The sequence below is a fragment of the Balearica regulorum genome, chromosome 2, assembly GCF_011004875.1.
Source record: "Balearica regulorum gibbericeps isolate bBalReg1 chromosome 2, bBalReg1.pri, whole genome shotgun sequence".
Lineage (NCBI taxonomy): Eukaryota > Metazoa > Chordata > Aves > Gruiformes > Gruidae > Balearica > Balearica regulorum.
In genome coordinates, this window is record NC_046185.1 from 9,118,025 (window position 1) to 9,133,185 (window position 15,161).

General features: G+C 43.9%; 1 protein-coding gene across 1 annotated transcript in view; it reads right to left on the minus strand.

The window, feature by feature from the left end:
- Positions 1-15,161, minus strand: part of TG (thyroglobulin) — a 170,703-nt gene that overhangs the window by 139,214 nt on the left and 16,328 nt on the right. Inside the window, exons 7-16 of the mRNA XM_075743291.1 lie at positions 14,390-14,496; positions 13,137-13,280; positions 11,264-11,449; positions 7,154-8,218; positions 4,932-5,519; positions 3,483-3,725; positions 3,014-3,151; positions 2,336-2,413; positions 1,780-1,892; positions 984-1,095 (exon numbers count right to left, since the gene is read on the minus strand). Of these exons, the coding sequence (XP_075599406.1) occupies positions 984-1,095; positions 1,780-1,892; positions 2,336-2,413; positions 3,014-3,151; positions 3,483-3,725; positions 4,932-5,519; positions 7,154-8,218; positions 11,264-11,449; positions 13,137-13,280; positions 14,390-14,496 (2,774 nt within the window). The remainder of the gene's footprint in view (positions 1-983; positions 1,096-1,779; positions 1,893-2,335; positions 2,414-3,013; positions 3,152-3,482; positions 3,726-4,931; positions 5,520-7,153; positions 8,219-11,263; positions 11,450-13,136; positions 13,281-14,389; positions 14,497-15,161) is intronic.

Genomic DNA, 15,161 nt, shown 5'->3' on the forward strand with positions numbered 1-15,161 from the left:
AGGGACATGAGCGTGCGGAACCACTCCCTAACAAGAAGACCCAAAAAGTTCAATCCGAACTTGAGACAAAGTTGGTTCTTACTAATTTTGTTCATCTGCAAGTGTCAGAGCAAGCTTGTAAACCTGTGTAATGAACGATTACACGATTAATTCCTCAGTGAACATGCAGTTACTTATGCTCCATCAGATCTTCATGGACTTCTATCATTAGCCAAACATAAGAAAAAGACAGCAGACTTGCTGGGTCAGCTGAAAGTTCTATCATCTAACTCACTATCCTCTCTTGACTAATTATGTCCTCTGTTACAGATGTTCTAGGAGAGGGTTTGCCTGAGGCCAGCAGATTACTCTCCCAAATTTTCTATGGGAGATGGCAATCAGAAAATCACTAAAGAACTGAAGAAACAAGTGTAGAAGAACCATAGGCTCTTGGGCTGCTTGTGCTGCTCCCAAGAGCAGAGCCAGGGCGCAGGCTCCAATAGGGCACCCCAATTCCTATGAGCAAGGGGATTCTTTAACTTTTTGGATCAACCGTTTCCTATGAGACCTCAACAGTTCTCTGTCTTTATTTTAAGACGATACAGGTATCATAGACCTAATTGTATTCCATGGAGCAGTTGTGGACCATGTGAAATGGACTGACTGCATGTGGACCAGTTCCCACAGGTCACTGCCTTAGAAAACTCACTGATGAGTCCAAAGAATTTTCTATGGTGGTAAGGAATGGAAGGTAAAACAAAATGCATAAATACCTGTTGATCAATTTGTCTAGACTGGTTTATTTCTGGTGTTATGAAAGTAAAGAATAACTATTTTCAGATACCCTTTCAATGTTGATGTCCTTGTACGTACCACATCACTGAGGAATTAAACTGTAAGCCTACTGTGTTTCACAGGCATCATTCAGAAAAGGAAAGTACATATGCTGCAAAGCGTGAGGCATTGCCACCAGCATCAGAGGCTGCGGGTAAAGCATTACTCACACTCAGGACTGCCATCTGAATCTTTGCTGCCACGCTGAAATACTTCTCCTGACACAGGAACTACACACCAAATATCTGTGTCGGATCTCTGTAGCACAGCGTATTCTCCTGTCTACAAAGAATGAATTACATGTCATTGCAGAGCAACGTATATTAAGACAGACACACCACAATCCTACATCAAAGGTTGGCTAAAATATTTGATTATATTTACATTTGTCCATTAATACAACAGGTTGAAAAGAAACACAAAATATTAAAATACAGTCTACCTAATTTAATACACAGATCAGGTCCTGAGAGAAGCAGTATGCAGACTGAAAGCCCATTGAGGTGAAGTTGTGGTATAATCTTTGTTTGAATTGTTTGTTCTTTGCCCATTTCGGGGCTCCATCCTGCTCACTGCCATGTTTCGAGAGCATCACAGACCCTATTTTGGGATACCTGCATCCAACTCCCTCTCATCCTGACATTCACAGCTCAGGAAGAAGGAGCCTCCCAAATGTCAGTCAATTAAGTTTTGCAAAAGGACTAGGCAGAGCCACCCTGTAGGAGGGCAGCACAGGCAGGGACGGAGCTTCCTATTCCCACTCTTCATCTCAAAACCATTTAAATTCTGCCTTAGGCAGGGCGATGCCTGCTGTTTGTTTTGTCTTTCTTACCCTTTTCTTTCAGATTACTAGGAATGCGCAAGGGATGCTTAGGGAGTATAGACTGAAACCGTACGGGTCTTTGGCAGGGTGCAAGCAAAACGAGGGAGGTTTTGTTTCTTCCTCCCGCAGTCATGTTAAATCACCTCAAGGCAGTAGGGGACAAACAGATCTGCTGTGGAGGCATCCAGCTTTGAACCGCTCTGTCTCCAGCTGGAAATTAAGGCATTGGCTCGAGACCGTTGACATGATGTCTGGCCTGTAAGAGGGAAAACATACATGCATGTTAAAATAAAATCAGGTTCTCAAACCTGAGCTAGATAAAGGGATACATCCCCAGCTCCTTTGCACATCTCCGTTAGGGTCTGCTACAGCCTCAGGCAGGGAATCTCTGATCAGTGTTCGACAAGCACAGAATCACAGAATGGTTGAGGCTGGAAGGGACCTCTGGAGGTCATCTGGTCCAACATCCCTGGTCAAGCAGGACCACCAACAGTAGAGCATCCATTCTCAAATCATGCAAGCCAAAATCACACATAGTGAAATGAAATGAATTAGCAAAACAAGCATAAAATTACTTTTTTTTCTTGCAATGGTTAGAAACAAGCCTTGCTTCATGCATATCATACTAGAATTTTCAATAAATGTTAATATTTGTAAGAACAGATAAAGACAGACATTTAGCAAGAAAAACCAACTGACACTTGGGAAGTTCTGCTGAGCGTGAGACCAAGGAATCCATGACATAACGTCCTCTCTCATCTACGCACCAGCAATGACCTGGCCAGGGAAGAAAAGCAGCCTTATTTTAGATGTTGCACTGCAGCATTCCTTGTTAACTCTGTTGAGTACTGGCAGGATTTTCATCCTCACCAGCACTATAGAAAGTGGTCAGTAAATCTAAGTGCCGTGGCTTAACCCCAGCAAGTAACAATCACAGTTAACTCTGCCATCCAAAGACAAGTAGACCACACTTGACAGCAGTGGTGAGAATGGGAACGTAGCAGCTCTGGTGAGACTCTTCCATTGCAGCCCTATCTTGCGGTGTATCATCTACTCCCAGCAATCTGGTACCATCCACAAACTTGCTGAGAGTGCACTCCATCGCATTGTCCTGGTCATTAAACAATACCAGCCCCAAATTCACCCCCAAGGCATGCTACTGGCAGTGAAAAACTGACCATTGACTGATTTTTGAGCCCAAATGAGCTGCCATGTGAGTGAGTCCCTCACTCCAGTCAATTTTCCACCCATCTTGTGGACCACTTCACCTCTCTCCACTTTGGCTACAAGAATACAAGTTTTCCATCTTTTTAAAAGAATTCTGCTTAGCTTTGCTTTGTTCAGATAGCCCAGAGCATCTTATTAGGTATTGCTCACCTGTGCTCTCATAGCACTGAGTTGGCTCCCAGTTTCCCAGGCCATCACACTGTGGGATGAAAGGGAGAAATCCCAGCTGCGTTGCTTCCCCAGCAGAACGTTTTGAAGTAAAGTGCCTCCGCCAGTAGAAATGCAAGACTATAAATGATAAGTAAAAGCAAGCTATTAGGGGCCTATGCAAGATATTTTAAATGCATGGGTTCGCAAACACCTAAATGTTCCCTGTACTTTAGAAGGCAACTTAACATATGCTGCAAGTACATAAAGTCTGGTAGGTGTCCAGATCTTATATATGCATCGTGTCATACATGTGGACAAATCAGCTTTGGGGTTGGCAGGTTAATTACACTGATTAATTACACTTGCTGAGTTGCATCTGTTTTTCAGCAAAGTTGCATTTGACATGAATACTCTAGCACAGATCCTGGGCGTTGATCCATTTAATTAATCTCTCATCTCTTTCACCTACCTGATTGTGCAGCCAGCTGGAGAGCATAGTCACTGCCCGATAATAGCGCTTCAGAGACCACCGCCTCTGTCCTGTAGGGCTGAGCAGAACGTAGAAGGTCTTTGTCTGTAAGCTGTATTCCCTTTGCCATCAAGAAGCTTTCTCCGAAAGGAAAGTGGGAACTATTTGATGCTAGGATGAGCTGCTCTGCCTCCTCCATAAATTTCATGGCTTCCTGCTTCACACCTTCACATATACCAGGACCTGTAGAAGCAGAGGATATTTTAATGCCTTTCATCTAAATCAAATAAATATTTGCATGTGAAAACTAGCTGGTCTTTTAATTAGCATCTTCTGCTTCCTCCTGCACTTACTTTGTTTTGAATTGCTTAACGAAGCAAGCAAATGAGACTTGACAACGCTTAGCTATATAACCACAAGAGCCCAAGAGTACCAGGAATCACCCAAACATTCTCCAAGTCTTGGGCCACAGCCTTGATAATTTTAAGTTACTTCCTCATCATTGGTTACAAACGGAATTACAAGTCTCTACAGAACTGCCCCTCTCAGTAACAGTCATTAAAACGTGGATAATCAGAAAAGAGAATGAGAAAGGAAACTGAAGGTATATCCCTTGGGTCCAGAGCAGCAGCTGACACTTGGCCTGTCCTCTCCATACATCTACTGACTCAGCCACAGCAGTTCAACACACCAAACCAGCTCAGTGAAAGCTTCTCTGCTAAAATAACTCTCTGCTAATATCTGCTTTGTCCCCTCTATTCCCCATTTGCCCACAGGACTGGCATCTCCAGCACTCCTTTCCCATTTGGAAGTTTGCCATTCATTGTCCTGTCTCTTCCTCCCAGTTGGAAAATTACTATGTGATGAGAATGGTTTTAGTGACTACACTTATAAGTCATATGCTGAAGTAGCCTCAAAGAGAGTCCAACAGCTTTGGTGGCGATGTCTAGACAGAGGGCTTACCAAACTTCAGTGCTGGCCTAAGTCTTCTTCTAGTGGATACCTGTTACTCCTGACTGCATAGTAAGAAACAGTAAAGAAAATTCCTCTTGTCGCTTTTTTAAGGCATTCTTGAAAGTTATTGACATCACAGTGTAATCCTGAATTTTCCATACAACTCTTCACACACTGTTTCTAACTTCAAAGTGTCCTTTGCCATCTGGCTAAGTATCTTCTGCAAAAGCATTTTATGTCCAAATTCCAAATTATAAAATCTACACAAACTTGATATGGAACTTTAGTCCTCCTTATTCCCAAAGCTGAGACACCACTTATTTACCAAAAATGAGCTACCCCATCTCTGGTGGCCAGCAACAATGACAGTATTGATGATCTTTCCAACAAATCATTGTCTCCTACTTCACAGCACTTGAAAGGACTTTTCTGTTGTGGTATAAAAGCAAAGACCAGAAACACTGCTACTTATGTGCCAGAAATTCTGTTACTTACATGCTGGGACCTGGTTCACTTCTGCCTTTGTTCCTTGCAGCTGCTTTCCTTTGCTATCAACACACCAACAATCACGAAGTTCAAAGTGGCCTAATGGAGCACTGAAATCAGTATAGGGTCCTGGGTAATAGGTCAGCTGCTCATTCAGAAGCTGCCAGAATGTATATGGATCCAGTAAAATGTTCTCAGATGCATAGGTGACATTTCCTTCCAGCACTTCAGGTGGGAGATCAGCAAAGGAGGAATATGTGGTAAATACTGGAAAGACATTCTGGTGCCCAGCCTCATACAAAGCTTTAATAAAAGCTGAAAAGCCTTCAGAAGACGCCTCTCTATATCCAGTTATGATGTTCAATAGATCAGCAACGGGCAGGGGTTTGCCTTCATTGTTCTCTGCAATCCACCTTTGGTACCACTCAAAGGCTTGCTCAGGAGGGCCACTGCACTGCACCTGCCTCCAGGCACCGTCAGCAACGCACTGCGGGAGGTAAATGCTGGAGAGCTGAGACACGGCGCTTGGATCTGACAACAGGAGTTTCACAGCCTTTAGAAACTCCTGACCGGCTGTTACTTGGCAAGCACTTGGGCCTGGGGAAAAGAAAAACATGCATAGCACGTTTTATGGGTACACTGAAGGTATACAAGACCCCCCAGCCCCCTAGCACTATAAACACCAGTACTAAAACTTGGTCACTTATCCCAATGCTACGGACATTTCTGGGCTGTTATTAAGAGGTCTAATGCTCTTAAACCCCTGTACTGAACCAGGGTAAGATTTCCAAAGGCATGTGAGCACTGAAAAATGCACATAGCTATAATTTTTTAAAAATTTGAGCACATTAGGTGCCTGTAGTTCTTACTGGGGTGGATAGGTGTTTGATGCCACTAAATGCCTTCCTGACTCTTAACGCCAATTGGGTATTTTCAGCTACACTTGATAATCCGGCAGTTAATTCTTATTCAACCAATCCCTGCAAAAGAAACCATCTAAATAGTAGGATAATGTTGATTTTATTTCCCCTTGGACCTAAACAGAATTTTCAGATTCTGTGGTCCTCTCTTCCTATTCTCTACTGAATATTCCAGTGGGATATAAAAATGCCATCCTTCAAAATGCTGGAGTGAGTTTGTGTTGAAAGCCTTTTCTGCCATCTCCAGAGCCAAACTTCATTTTGCATGAAGCAGCTCTACAAACATAGCAAAACATAGGAGCTCATCTCCTTTTGAGCACCAGAGAATTATGAACCTGTTTATTTTTGATTGCACTACGGATGAGTTGTCAGATACAGCTCCCCTACCAATTCAGATCATTGCGATAAATTCCCCACTACTACTGCAAACTGTTATTCAGAGGAGCTCCTTCACTATGTGCCACTATCATCTGCTGGATACTCTGCTATTCCTTCCAAAATGAGAAGCGGGCTCTTCTCTTGGTCTGTTCCCCCTGTTGATGTGTCATCTTCAGTTCACAGAAAGTTGAAAGACAAATACCCCCAGCCTATGTGCTTCCTTCTTCCTTTGTATTACATTAATAAAAGGGCAAGAAGAGACAGTTTGTAGTCTACAAGCAAGTTGCAATGCCAAATTGATGTCTGAAAAGTCGTTTGTGACTCACTTTTCTGTCCTGACTGTGTGACCTTTATGAGAAACCTATCAGCCTTTGAATCCCTCTCCCTTGTTTGGACTTCTGTGACATCCTACCAAGTTGAGGATATATTCTTGAGCTAAAAGACTAAAAGTGGTTCATGGTTTAAGACACTGAAGTTCTTTGGTTCTCAGGACAAGGATGAGCCAGTGACCATGCCCAAGTGACTTGCTCCTGGAAGTAATACTTGGCACGGGTCACATTCAGTTACACCGATGCTCCAGGTCTCATGGGCATCATGGATGTCATACCACTAGCTACACACTTACGTAGAGACATAAGCCAATGACATGCTCATTAACAAGGCAAGACCTCAGGCTCCTCTGTCTTGAGTGTGCCTACCCTATGCTGTGAAAAGAGGGGACCATCTCTAAGACTTAGGATATCAAGGTTTACATACACTGTATTTCCCACTATTCCTCTGCAGCTGTAGGGCTGACTTGCTTTCCTGTTAGAGGACAATATTGTTTGTATACATCATCCATATCTTTCTAGATATACTCAGATATGAAGCAAGAATCATGAAATTGCAACACAATAAGGGAACGTCTTTAAATTCCCAGTCCCTAGGACTTACACTGCATTGGCTTTCCAGCTTTTCCCTGTATTCCTGGTATAGTTTTGCCATTCAAATCGACGCAGAAGCAATTTGTCCCATAACACTGGAGTGGCAGAAAGTCCCCATCCTCAGTACAAGAGGGAATAAAAAGATCTGATCCTGCAGGCAGGCTTTGCTTCAAGTTTTGCAGGTTTCTCCTCTGCTTCTCACAATCAGTGGGACACCTTGGATGTCTGCCTTGAACTCTTGAGCCTGGAACTTCCTTACCTGAAGAGTCCAAACACCAGCACTCTCCTGCATAGCACTGAACTTCCTCATACCTCCCCTCCTTGGTGCATGTTGGAACAAACAGGGACCTTGGCTCCTCACCACAGTCTTTGGATCCCAATGCTAGTTTCACCACTTCACCTAAATCTTCAGCAACACTTTTGGGGACAGAAATTACTTGTTGAAGAAAAGCAAAGAACTCTGGCAGTTCCAAGACAGAGGAAAGGAATTTCATCATATTCTGATTGTCCTGTAGAGTCACTGTGCGGCCAAAGCTGCCTACAAGAGGTTTACTCAAAATGGAGCTCCCCGTTGATATATCCAATGAAAACGCCTCAGCTGATTCCAGAAGGCCTTGGCCATTATCCCTCTCTGCCACATCCTCCTGTGGGAAAAACTGGCCAATGCTGTATTTCCCACTAGTGCCAAGTGCCCCTGTGAAGTTAAACTGGATCAAATTCTTCAAGAACCTTCCTCCAAAGAGGTTTTCTTGGAAACGCTTTGGATTGGCAGTAAATTGCAGTGCCACTTGAGCCAGTTCCCTGGAGGGGAACATCCCCGTGATGGCTTCACTAAGGGTGGCTTCTAGCCCGGGAATCTGGCTGGCATATAGGCTTTGTGCAACTGGGGATGACAATCCGGAGTCCAGAAACAGCTCCTTGAAGGAGGGAGGGCAGGGTCTTGAGAAGCCAGTTGTTTTCTCTGACTGCATATCTGGTGTGGAAAACAAATCGGATGGACTGAAGTACCCAGCAGGGCCATAAAAGATCCTTGACAAGGCCCGTCGCCTCTCAGAGATGCACCCTTGTTCTTCACCTGGAAAAAAGGTTTAAAAAAAAAAAAAAATATGCAAATTTTGGAACCTCCATACCCTGTAACTCTATGGCTATTTTTCAAGGAATCTCAGCAGAAACAACATAAAAGTAGTTTAACCTGTCTCTAGTTCCTCAACTGTGCATCACCCACATTGATAAGGAAATTTGAACTGTTGTTGAATATGTTCTATAGATAAAATTTTCCAGTCAAGACACAAAGTAAAAGGAAACATTCCTTCACCACATCTGCATTGTCTGCTCTGTGGGCTTTTTCTGATTCTAATGTTTCCCAATGTAAATTCTCATTCCTTTTACTATGGCTGAAAGAAAGAATAAAATCTTTTCAAAATACTTTAACTCTCTGGTAGGATGCCAGCTTGTAATGCAAACCTCTGATGATCCAGGCACAATATGTGAACCTAAGAAAGAAGTAGACTGCAGAAAAACAGAAAATTATTTTAAACAATGCCCACTAACAAAGATTTTATGGAGGCTTCCTACCTAGATCATCGGTTTCATAGTGAAGCATTCATTACAAGAGGTTTGAAAATACCCTGGGCCAAGCTTTGTCACAGGTGTGTTGGCATCCAGCCCCATCTGCACGTTCATACAATGAACAATCGCTTCAAGTTAGGATGCAACACATCACTGAAGAAGAACCTCTGAAAATGTCAGCTTAAGGCTCAAAAGACATAAAAAAGGAAAGACTTGGTAGATATAAAGACACTGAGAACAAACCACACAGGATGGTTATGGCACTGACTGGATCTCAGCAGCCACTTGAATCATGTGCCACACAGTTACCTGTCCTTGGAAAGTAGCAGAACTGCAGAGAAGGAATGCAAAAATATTTTGGGGACAGAACAGCTTTTGCAGTTGCAGAGACTATTCAGTTTGGACAAAAAAAATATGATAAAAGTTTTTAGAAACCAGAATTCTCCACGTCATTCACAATAGATGGTTATTATTCAGTATTTCTTACAGTACAGGAATTAGAATGGTAGAGAAGCACATAATTAGATCATGAAAATTATTGCCAGAGGATGCTAGGAAGGATAAAAGGTTAAAGAGCAATTAGGCAAATCCCGGGAAGATGACTCCATATGGGACTGCTGAACACAATGATTGGGTTCAGCCTCCAGTCTGGGGTCTCCGAGCAGGCAACAGGGAAGATACATGGAAGCTATATGCATTTCCCATGTTTCTCACGCTTTCCCCCTAAGCACCGCTGCTGTCCCTGTAGGGGACAGGATGGTGGATACACAGCTTTGGTCTGCTCCAGCATGGCCTCCCTTGGGCTGCCTGCCCCATCCCCATTTATTCCACATTCAGGCAATATGATAAAGCAGTCGTGAATCCTGTTAGTAGTAAGGATAAAAGCTGGAAATCTTAAAAGCTCCTAAAATAGATTAGCAAGTAATCTGAGGCTCTGTGAACAGCATCTTTCTCACTGCTCCTTTCGCACCCTTGTCCTGCTCCGCAGTTTCTGGCAGGGGCTCAGGGTCCCTCACAGTGGTTCCTTTGTAAAGGCATTTGCTGTAGGATGGGCCCCTTCTGTTTTCAGTGTTGGCTCTTGGTAAGAGGGATGAAGAACATTCCTCTGGGGACCAATAAATTAGTGTAAGCCACAATCCTGCAAGTATGCTAATATGAAACAAATGTAGGATCACGGTCTTTAAACGCTCTCCTCTCCTACCCACCGTTGAATCAAATGAAAACAGAGTGAGAAGGAATAAACAGAAAATCACTGCTGGGGTGAATTTACTGTAAAAGTCTGAAAAGGAGAATGTCTTTATCAGGACCGTCTGGTCACACGAGTAACCAACATGCTACTCACACCTACGTCTCTGCATCCTCCAGTGTTCACGCTGCTGAGTGTGAGAGCCAAAGAGAAATAAAACAGAGCAGAACTAGAGACACGCACATGGCATGTAGCTGTCTGAACACAGACTGCAACTATATCCTCACAAAATACCTTCTTGGGAGTTAGTCTGCAAAACCTCTGCAAAAATTTTTCCCTGCTTAAATTTCCTGAGTCCGTCAATAAAAGCTGCAAGCAGCCTCAAGTCATTGCCCCCCTTCAAAAAAAAAAAAAAAAAGAAAAAAAGAAAAAAAGAAAAAAAATTATCAGGAGGGCTCAGCAAAGCACATTCAAAGAGAAAACAACCGATCCCAACATATGGCGAGGCCTCTCGGAGGTTCCCTTGCAATATCCTTGGTGATCAGCCTCGGAGGCATGCTAACAGTTTCATTTCACAGTGAGCCTGCCCGTGCCCAGAGCACTCGGAGCGACTCGGAGCGTGACACCCAGGGTAGGTTCCTCCTTTATCTGCGCGGTAAGACTGCGTCTGGCAGACAGCAATTACCTTCCCCGAAGGCGCCCCTGGGTTAAGACCCTGTGCCCCAGCCCTCCAGCGCAATCCTGAATATTTAGGTAGTGCGCTTTGGAGTGAAGGTTTTTAACTCTTGTCTTCCCCACTGGCCCTTTGACATTTCTGCTGTCATTTCCATTTGGGGCACCGATTTGATGGTGTATTCTTAATGAAATCTCTCAAAGCCCAAACTCTTATAACTTTTCCGAATTGTTTGGGGGTTTTAAATGGATTTGGCAGTTTTCGTGGCCAAATATGCAGTGACAGAGATGGGAAAAAATGCTCAGGAGAAAAGATGCCTTAGAAATTCCACAGCGTTTCACCAAAGGAAGGAGGTAAAACACAAAACCACCATCACTGGCTTCCTTATATTATCCCAAATATTCTGACTTAATGCCCCAGCTCCTAGAGTCAAGAGACAGATACCATAGCTGCAAAGAAAAGCCTTGCTGTGTGCAAAACTAAAAGGCTAAAGAAAGCTCATAAAGGAAAATAAAAGGAATATGATATTTAATAATTTATTAGAATATGGCTTTTAACCCCAGGGAGGATTTTGGATCTCAGTTTTTGAACACCAGATCTGTCACAGCCAAGAAAGCAACTTGTCCTTCAGGTTTCTTTCTACAGGCGCTGAGGGATGTGCTCATTTTCCCTTTTCCAAACCACGTACATACCACAGGCAGGGGGTTGGCCTCGTCTCTTTGTGCCCTGGACCTCTTGCCCCTGGGTGTCCACACACCAGCACTGTCCTCCTGGCTGACACTGCACGGGCGCGTAGCCCCCATCAGTATCACAAGACGGCACGTAGGCATGCTGGTAACGCAGGGCTGCGTACCGCTCAACCTCACACTTAGAGGGGCCTGGAAGAAAAACAGTATGTGTTAAGGAGGGAAAGCTTAAAGTTTCAGAGACATCTCTGCTTGATGTTTGCCTATTTGGAGGGAAAAGAAAAAATAAAATTTAATTTCTTGACTGTTTTCAGTGAAACTTCAAGTATCAGCCCAAAATGCAAATTCTCCGTCCTCTTCTTCCCTGGAGAATTGGTCCCAGGGCTTTCTGCTGTAGGTATGATTTCTGAAAACTAAACAGAAAATAAAACCTCAACACAGTTTTCAGCCATAGCCAAGGGTAGGCAGAGTAGCAGCATCTACCGGGAGCCATGCTGGAGGCTAGGTGAGCTCTGGCCCTTAATGTAAATTTAAAGCTGGTCAACAGGGACAGATGTGCAGCTTGGAAGACCAAGACACAGATAAGCATCAATGTTTCTGGTGAGAACAAAGTATTGCTCCTGCAAAAAGAGCTGCACCTGACTGTGGAGGTTTGGTCTGGGACCACCCACTTCTTGTAATTTCCCTCCGTAGGGATCTGAAGACCTTATTCCTGTCAAACTGGCCTTAATGGCAGAGAAGCCAAAAATCCATAAAGCAAATTTCCTGAGCTATCATCTCTCCAATACTAGACTCCACCCTTCCAACAGAAATTTCGTTTGTTTACATAAACCTGCAATCCTACAGCCTAAACTTTTCTCACTTTCAAGAGCTTTCCAGCTACACACAGCTACCAGGTTGACGCAGCATGAGCATCACATCAGAGTGACCTGTTCATCAAGGAAGTCTGACAACTTTCCTAATGCGTGTGGCATCAGGTGGCAGTGTGAGATCTGGGTAAGTCACCAAAGCAGTCCTCCTCAGCGGCTGATGAATGTGGTCACATCTCCATCTTGTGGCTGTTACAGCTTCATCTTTGCTGACAGCCGCTGCATCCCCAGCTACAGTCAGAGTTTACTCGACAACAGTGTGCAGTGGAAGAGGGAAGATGCTTTCCAGACTCCTCAGAATGATCAGCTTGTCCCAGAAATAGAAAAACCATGTGGCTGGAAGACTTATGTCAGTATCTGCTTAATATCTCTGGTAATGCAACTCCTTAGCAAGGGTCAGACAGTGGCATCACAGGAATTTGGATGGGAGGATGAAGCATCACATCAGGGGGTTCAAACTCTCCCCAGCCAAGGCAATTCTCGTGGGCTCTGATGTAGGAGAGAGGAGGAGGTACTTGACCTCCTGTCCTGCAGAGTTGTCTCCCCATTTGCCTGCCCCGACAGCAAGGGAATGGACCCAAGGGCAGATCCACGAGTTCAGCCTGGCTGGCTAAAGCACTACAAACTCCAGGGGATTGAGTGGGTTGTGGCCAATGTGAGATCCTTCCTATTTCTGAGTGTAGCAATATAAATTAGGGAGCATTTTCTCAGGCTTTTAATTTAATAAATCATCAGATCCATCTCCATAATCTCAGGGAAAGACACACAGAGAGTTCATCAGTTTTCAACTAATGCAAACTTCAAGTATGTGGGAAAGCGCTGATCAGAGGACAGGTACAATCTACCAGTGAGAATGGACAATCCAGAGACCTTGATTCTTGCACTGAAACTGTGATATTATATGCTTTTACTGCAAGAGACTCCTAGAACAACTCTCCCCAAAGGCAGCTGTCACATATAAGCTCCAAAACTGTTGCCTCACGGCAGGGCATCACGTGGGTGCTACTTACATCTGAACCTGCCAGAGGTAGCTAGCTGAACCCCCAGAAACCGCCTCTGCAGGATCCGGTATATGCTGGTCTCCGTGAACGTGCGGGCAGGCTTCAGCGCAGAGAAAATTGTGTCATAAACTTCATCGAGCAGCAGTTCCAAGCCTGGGAAAGAGAGACTTTTAAGCACAAAGCCTGGTTGTAAGACAGAAGTCATCTGCTTTACACCAGAGTAGCAGAATTGGAAACCTATCGGGAAAAAGAAAACAAATGTGAACTTATACCGCATAACCCTAATGCACCGCACCATATAACCCACTGCTGAGTGCCCAGGCATTAGCTTTATGCCTTGACATCTACCAAAATGAGCAGGAGGAACATCCAGTAACAGGCACCATGCTGTGGTTTTGTTAGGTTCAGTTTCTGGTAGAACATCTAATGTTTTTGGGAACCAATGTTTCCAAAAACCAATTCCTAAACATTTTGGTTGTATACCTTAAGTAAATGAAAAGATGTGCAGTAATTTCCCTGAGTGCACAAATTTTTTGAGAAGTTCTCACCCTTCTGGGAACTGAATGTTGAAGTTCTCATCTACTATCTAAATTTGAAGCTATCGTGCTCTGCATTTTTCCCAGATTTTTTTTTTTTTTTTTTTAAACCCACAATATCTAAGGAAGAGGAGCTGAAAGTCCTCCACCTCTTCATTCCTCTTCCTTGGAAAAAACATTATTTCTTGCAAAATGTCCCATCAACTATTAACATGCTTAAAAATTATCCTGAGGCTATGAAAGAAAAGAAAGGACCATCTGATGTCCCTGCTCGAGGCAGGTGATTTGGACCAGATGATCTTAAAGGTCCCTTCCAACCCAAACCATTCCATGATTCTATCTAAGCAAGAAGAACATAGTTTGTTCTTCAGGACCTGTATATTCCCCCACATTTGTTAATTGGACTCATCGAATACAATGCAGCTTTCTAGTGTGGGCAGAGGTTGGGCATTCAGAAATCTTATCCCACCACCCCAGAAAGGTCAGAATTAGCTCCCAGGCAGCAGCTCCACGTGCTGCCGACTGAAGCACTGCTCCTAAGAGTGGGATTTCACCAGTGAGGTCATCTTTCCCATGGGCACTACACTGGCCACAGTGGTCTTACCTCTTGTAAGAATGAAATTGAAGTCCCAAATGAAGCTGGAGACTGATACTTGTTATTTGTCCCTTTCCCTTGGGAATTCGAAGCTGCTCAAGTTAAAGGATCAGCTGCTGGAGAGTACTTACCAGTGTCTGCTAACTCTCTGCCCAGGCTGTCCGTGCAGTAACAGTACCCAGACACCTCCGGGAACGTCTCCCGCAAGGAGCTGAACGTTTGGAAAGCCTCTGGGAGCCTGGAAGCAAAAGCAGACTCCTATGAAGGGCGTCAACAACAAAGAAGCATCTGTGTTTCCCTCCCGAATTTGTACAGCAAGGATGTCTGCACAGCACAAAGCCGTTACACAACCCTTCGGTCTCCTTGTGGCAACCAGACTCTGACATGCTCCAAATCGGTGTTTCGGCAGGCTAACAAGTCTCCTAAGTGACATTTTTTAAGGGCAAAACACAGGACAGTAACATCTCCCTTCAGACAGATTTCTGACCCTTCCTAAGCAGGCACCCAGCATCTGACACTCATTTTCAATTCTATTCTCATCTTTGAAAGCCTGTCAAAGAGTGTAAAATAGACGGACGTTGGCTTCATGTTATTACAACACCTGTTCATTAGCTCCTTCCACAAATCTGCACAAGATGGCAGAGTGCCTAAACAAACAGGTTGTTTCCCCTTCCCTGCATGCTATATACACCTTCTGCACTGAATTAAGCACAAAATCTGATAAAAACCTCATTAATCTTTTTCACTTTGAGAGCATGGCTCAACAGATTAAGGAGAAAGAGGTTTTAACATAGTACAAGTAAGATTGACTCTTACTTCTGGAGATCAAAGACATGCTAGTTTCCAGTATAATATTCCACGAGTGATGACAACCAGATTCCAGCAAAGCAATGATTTAGGAAG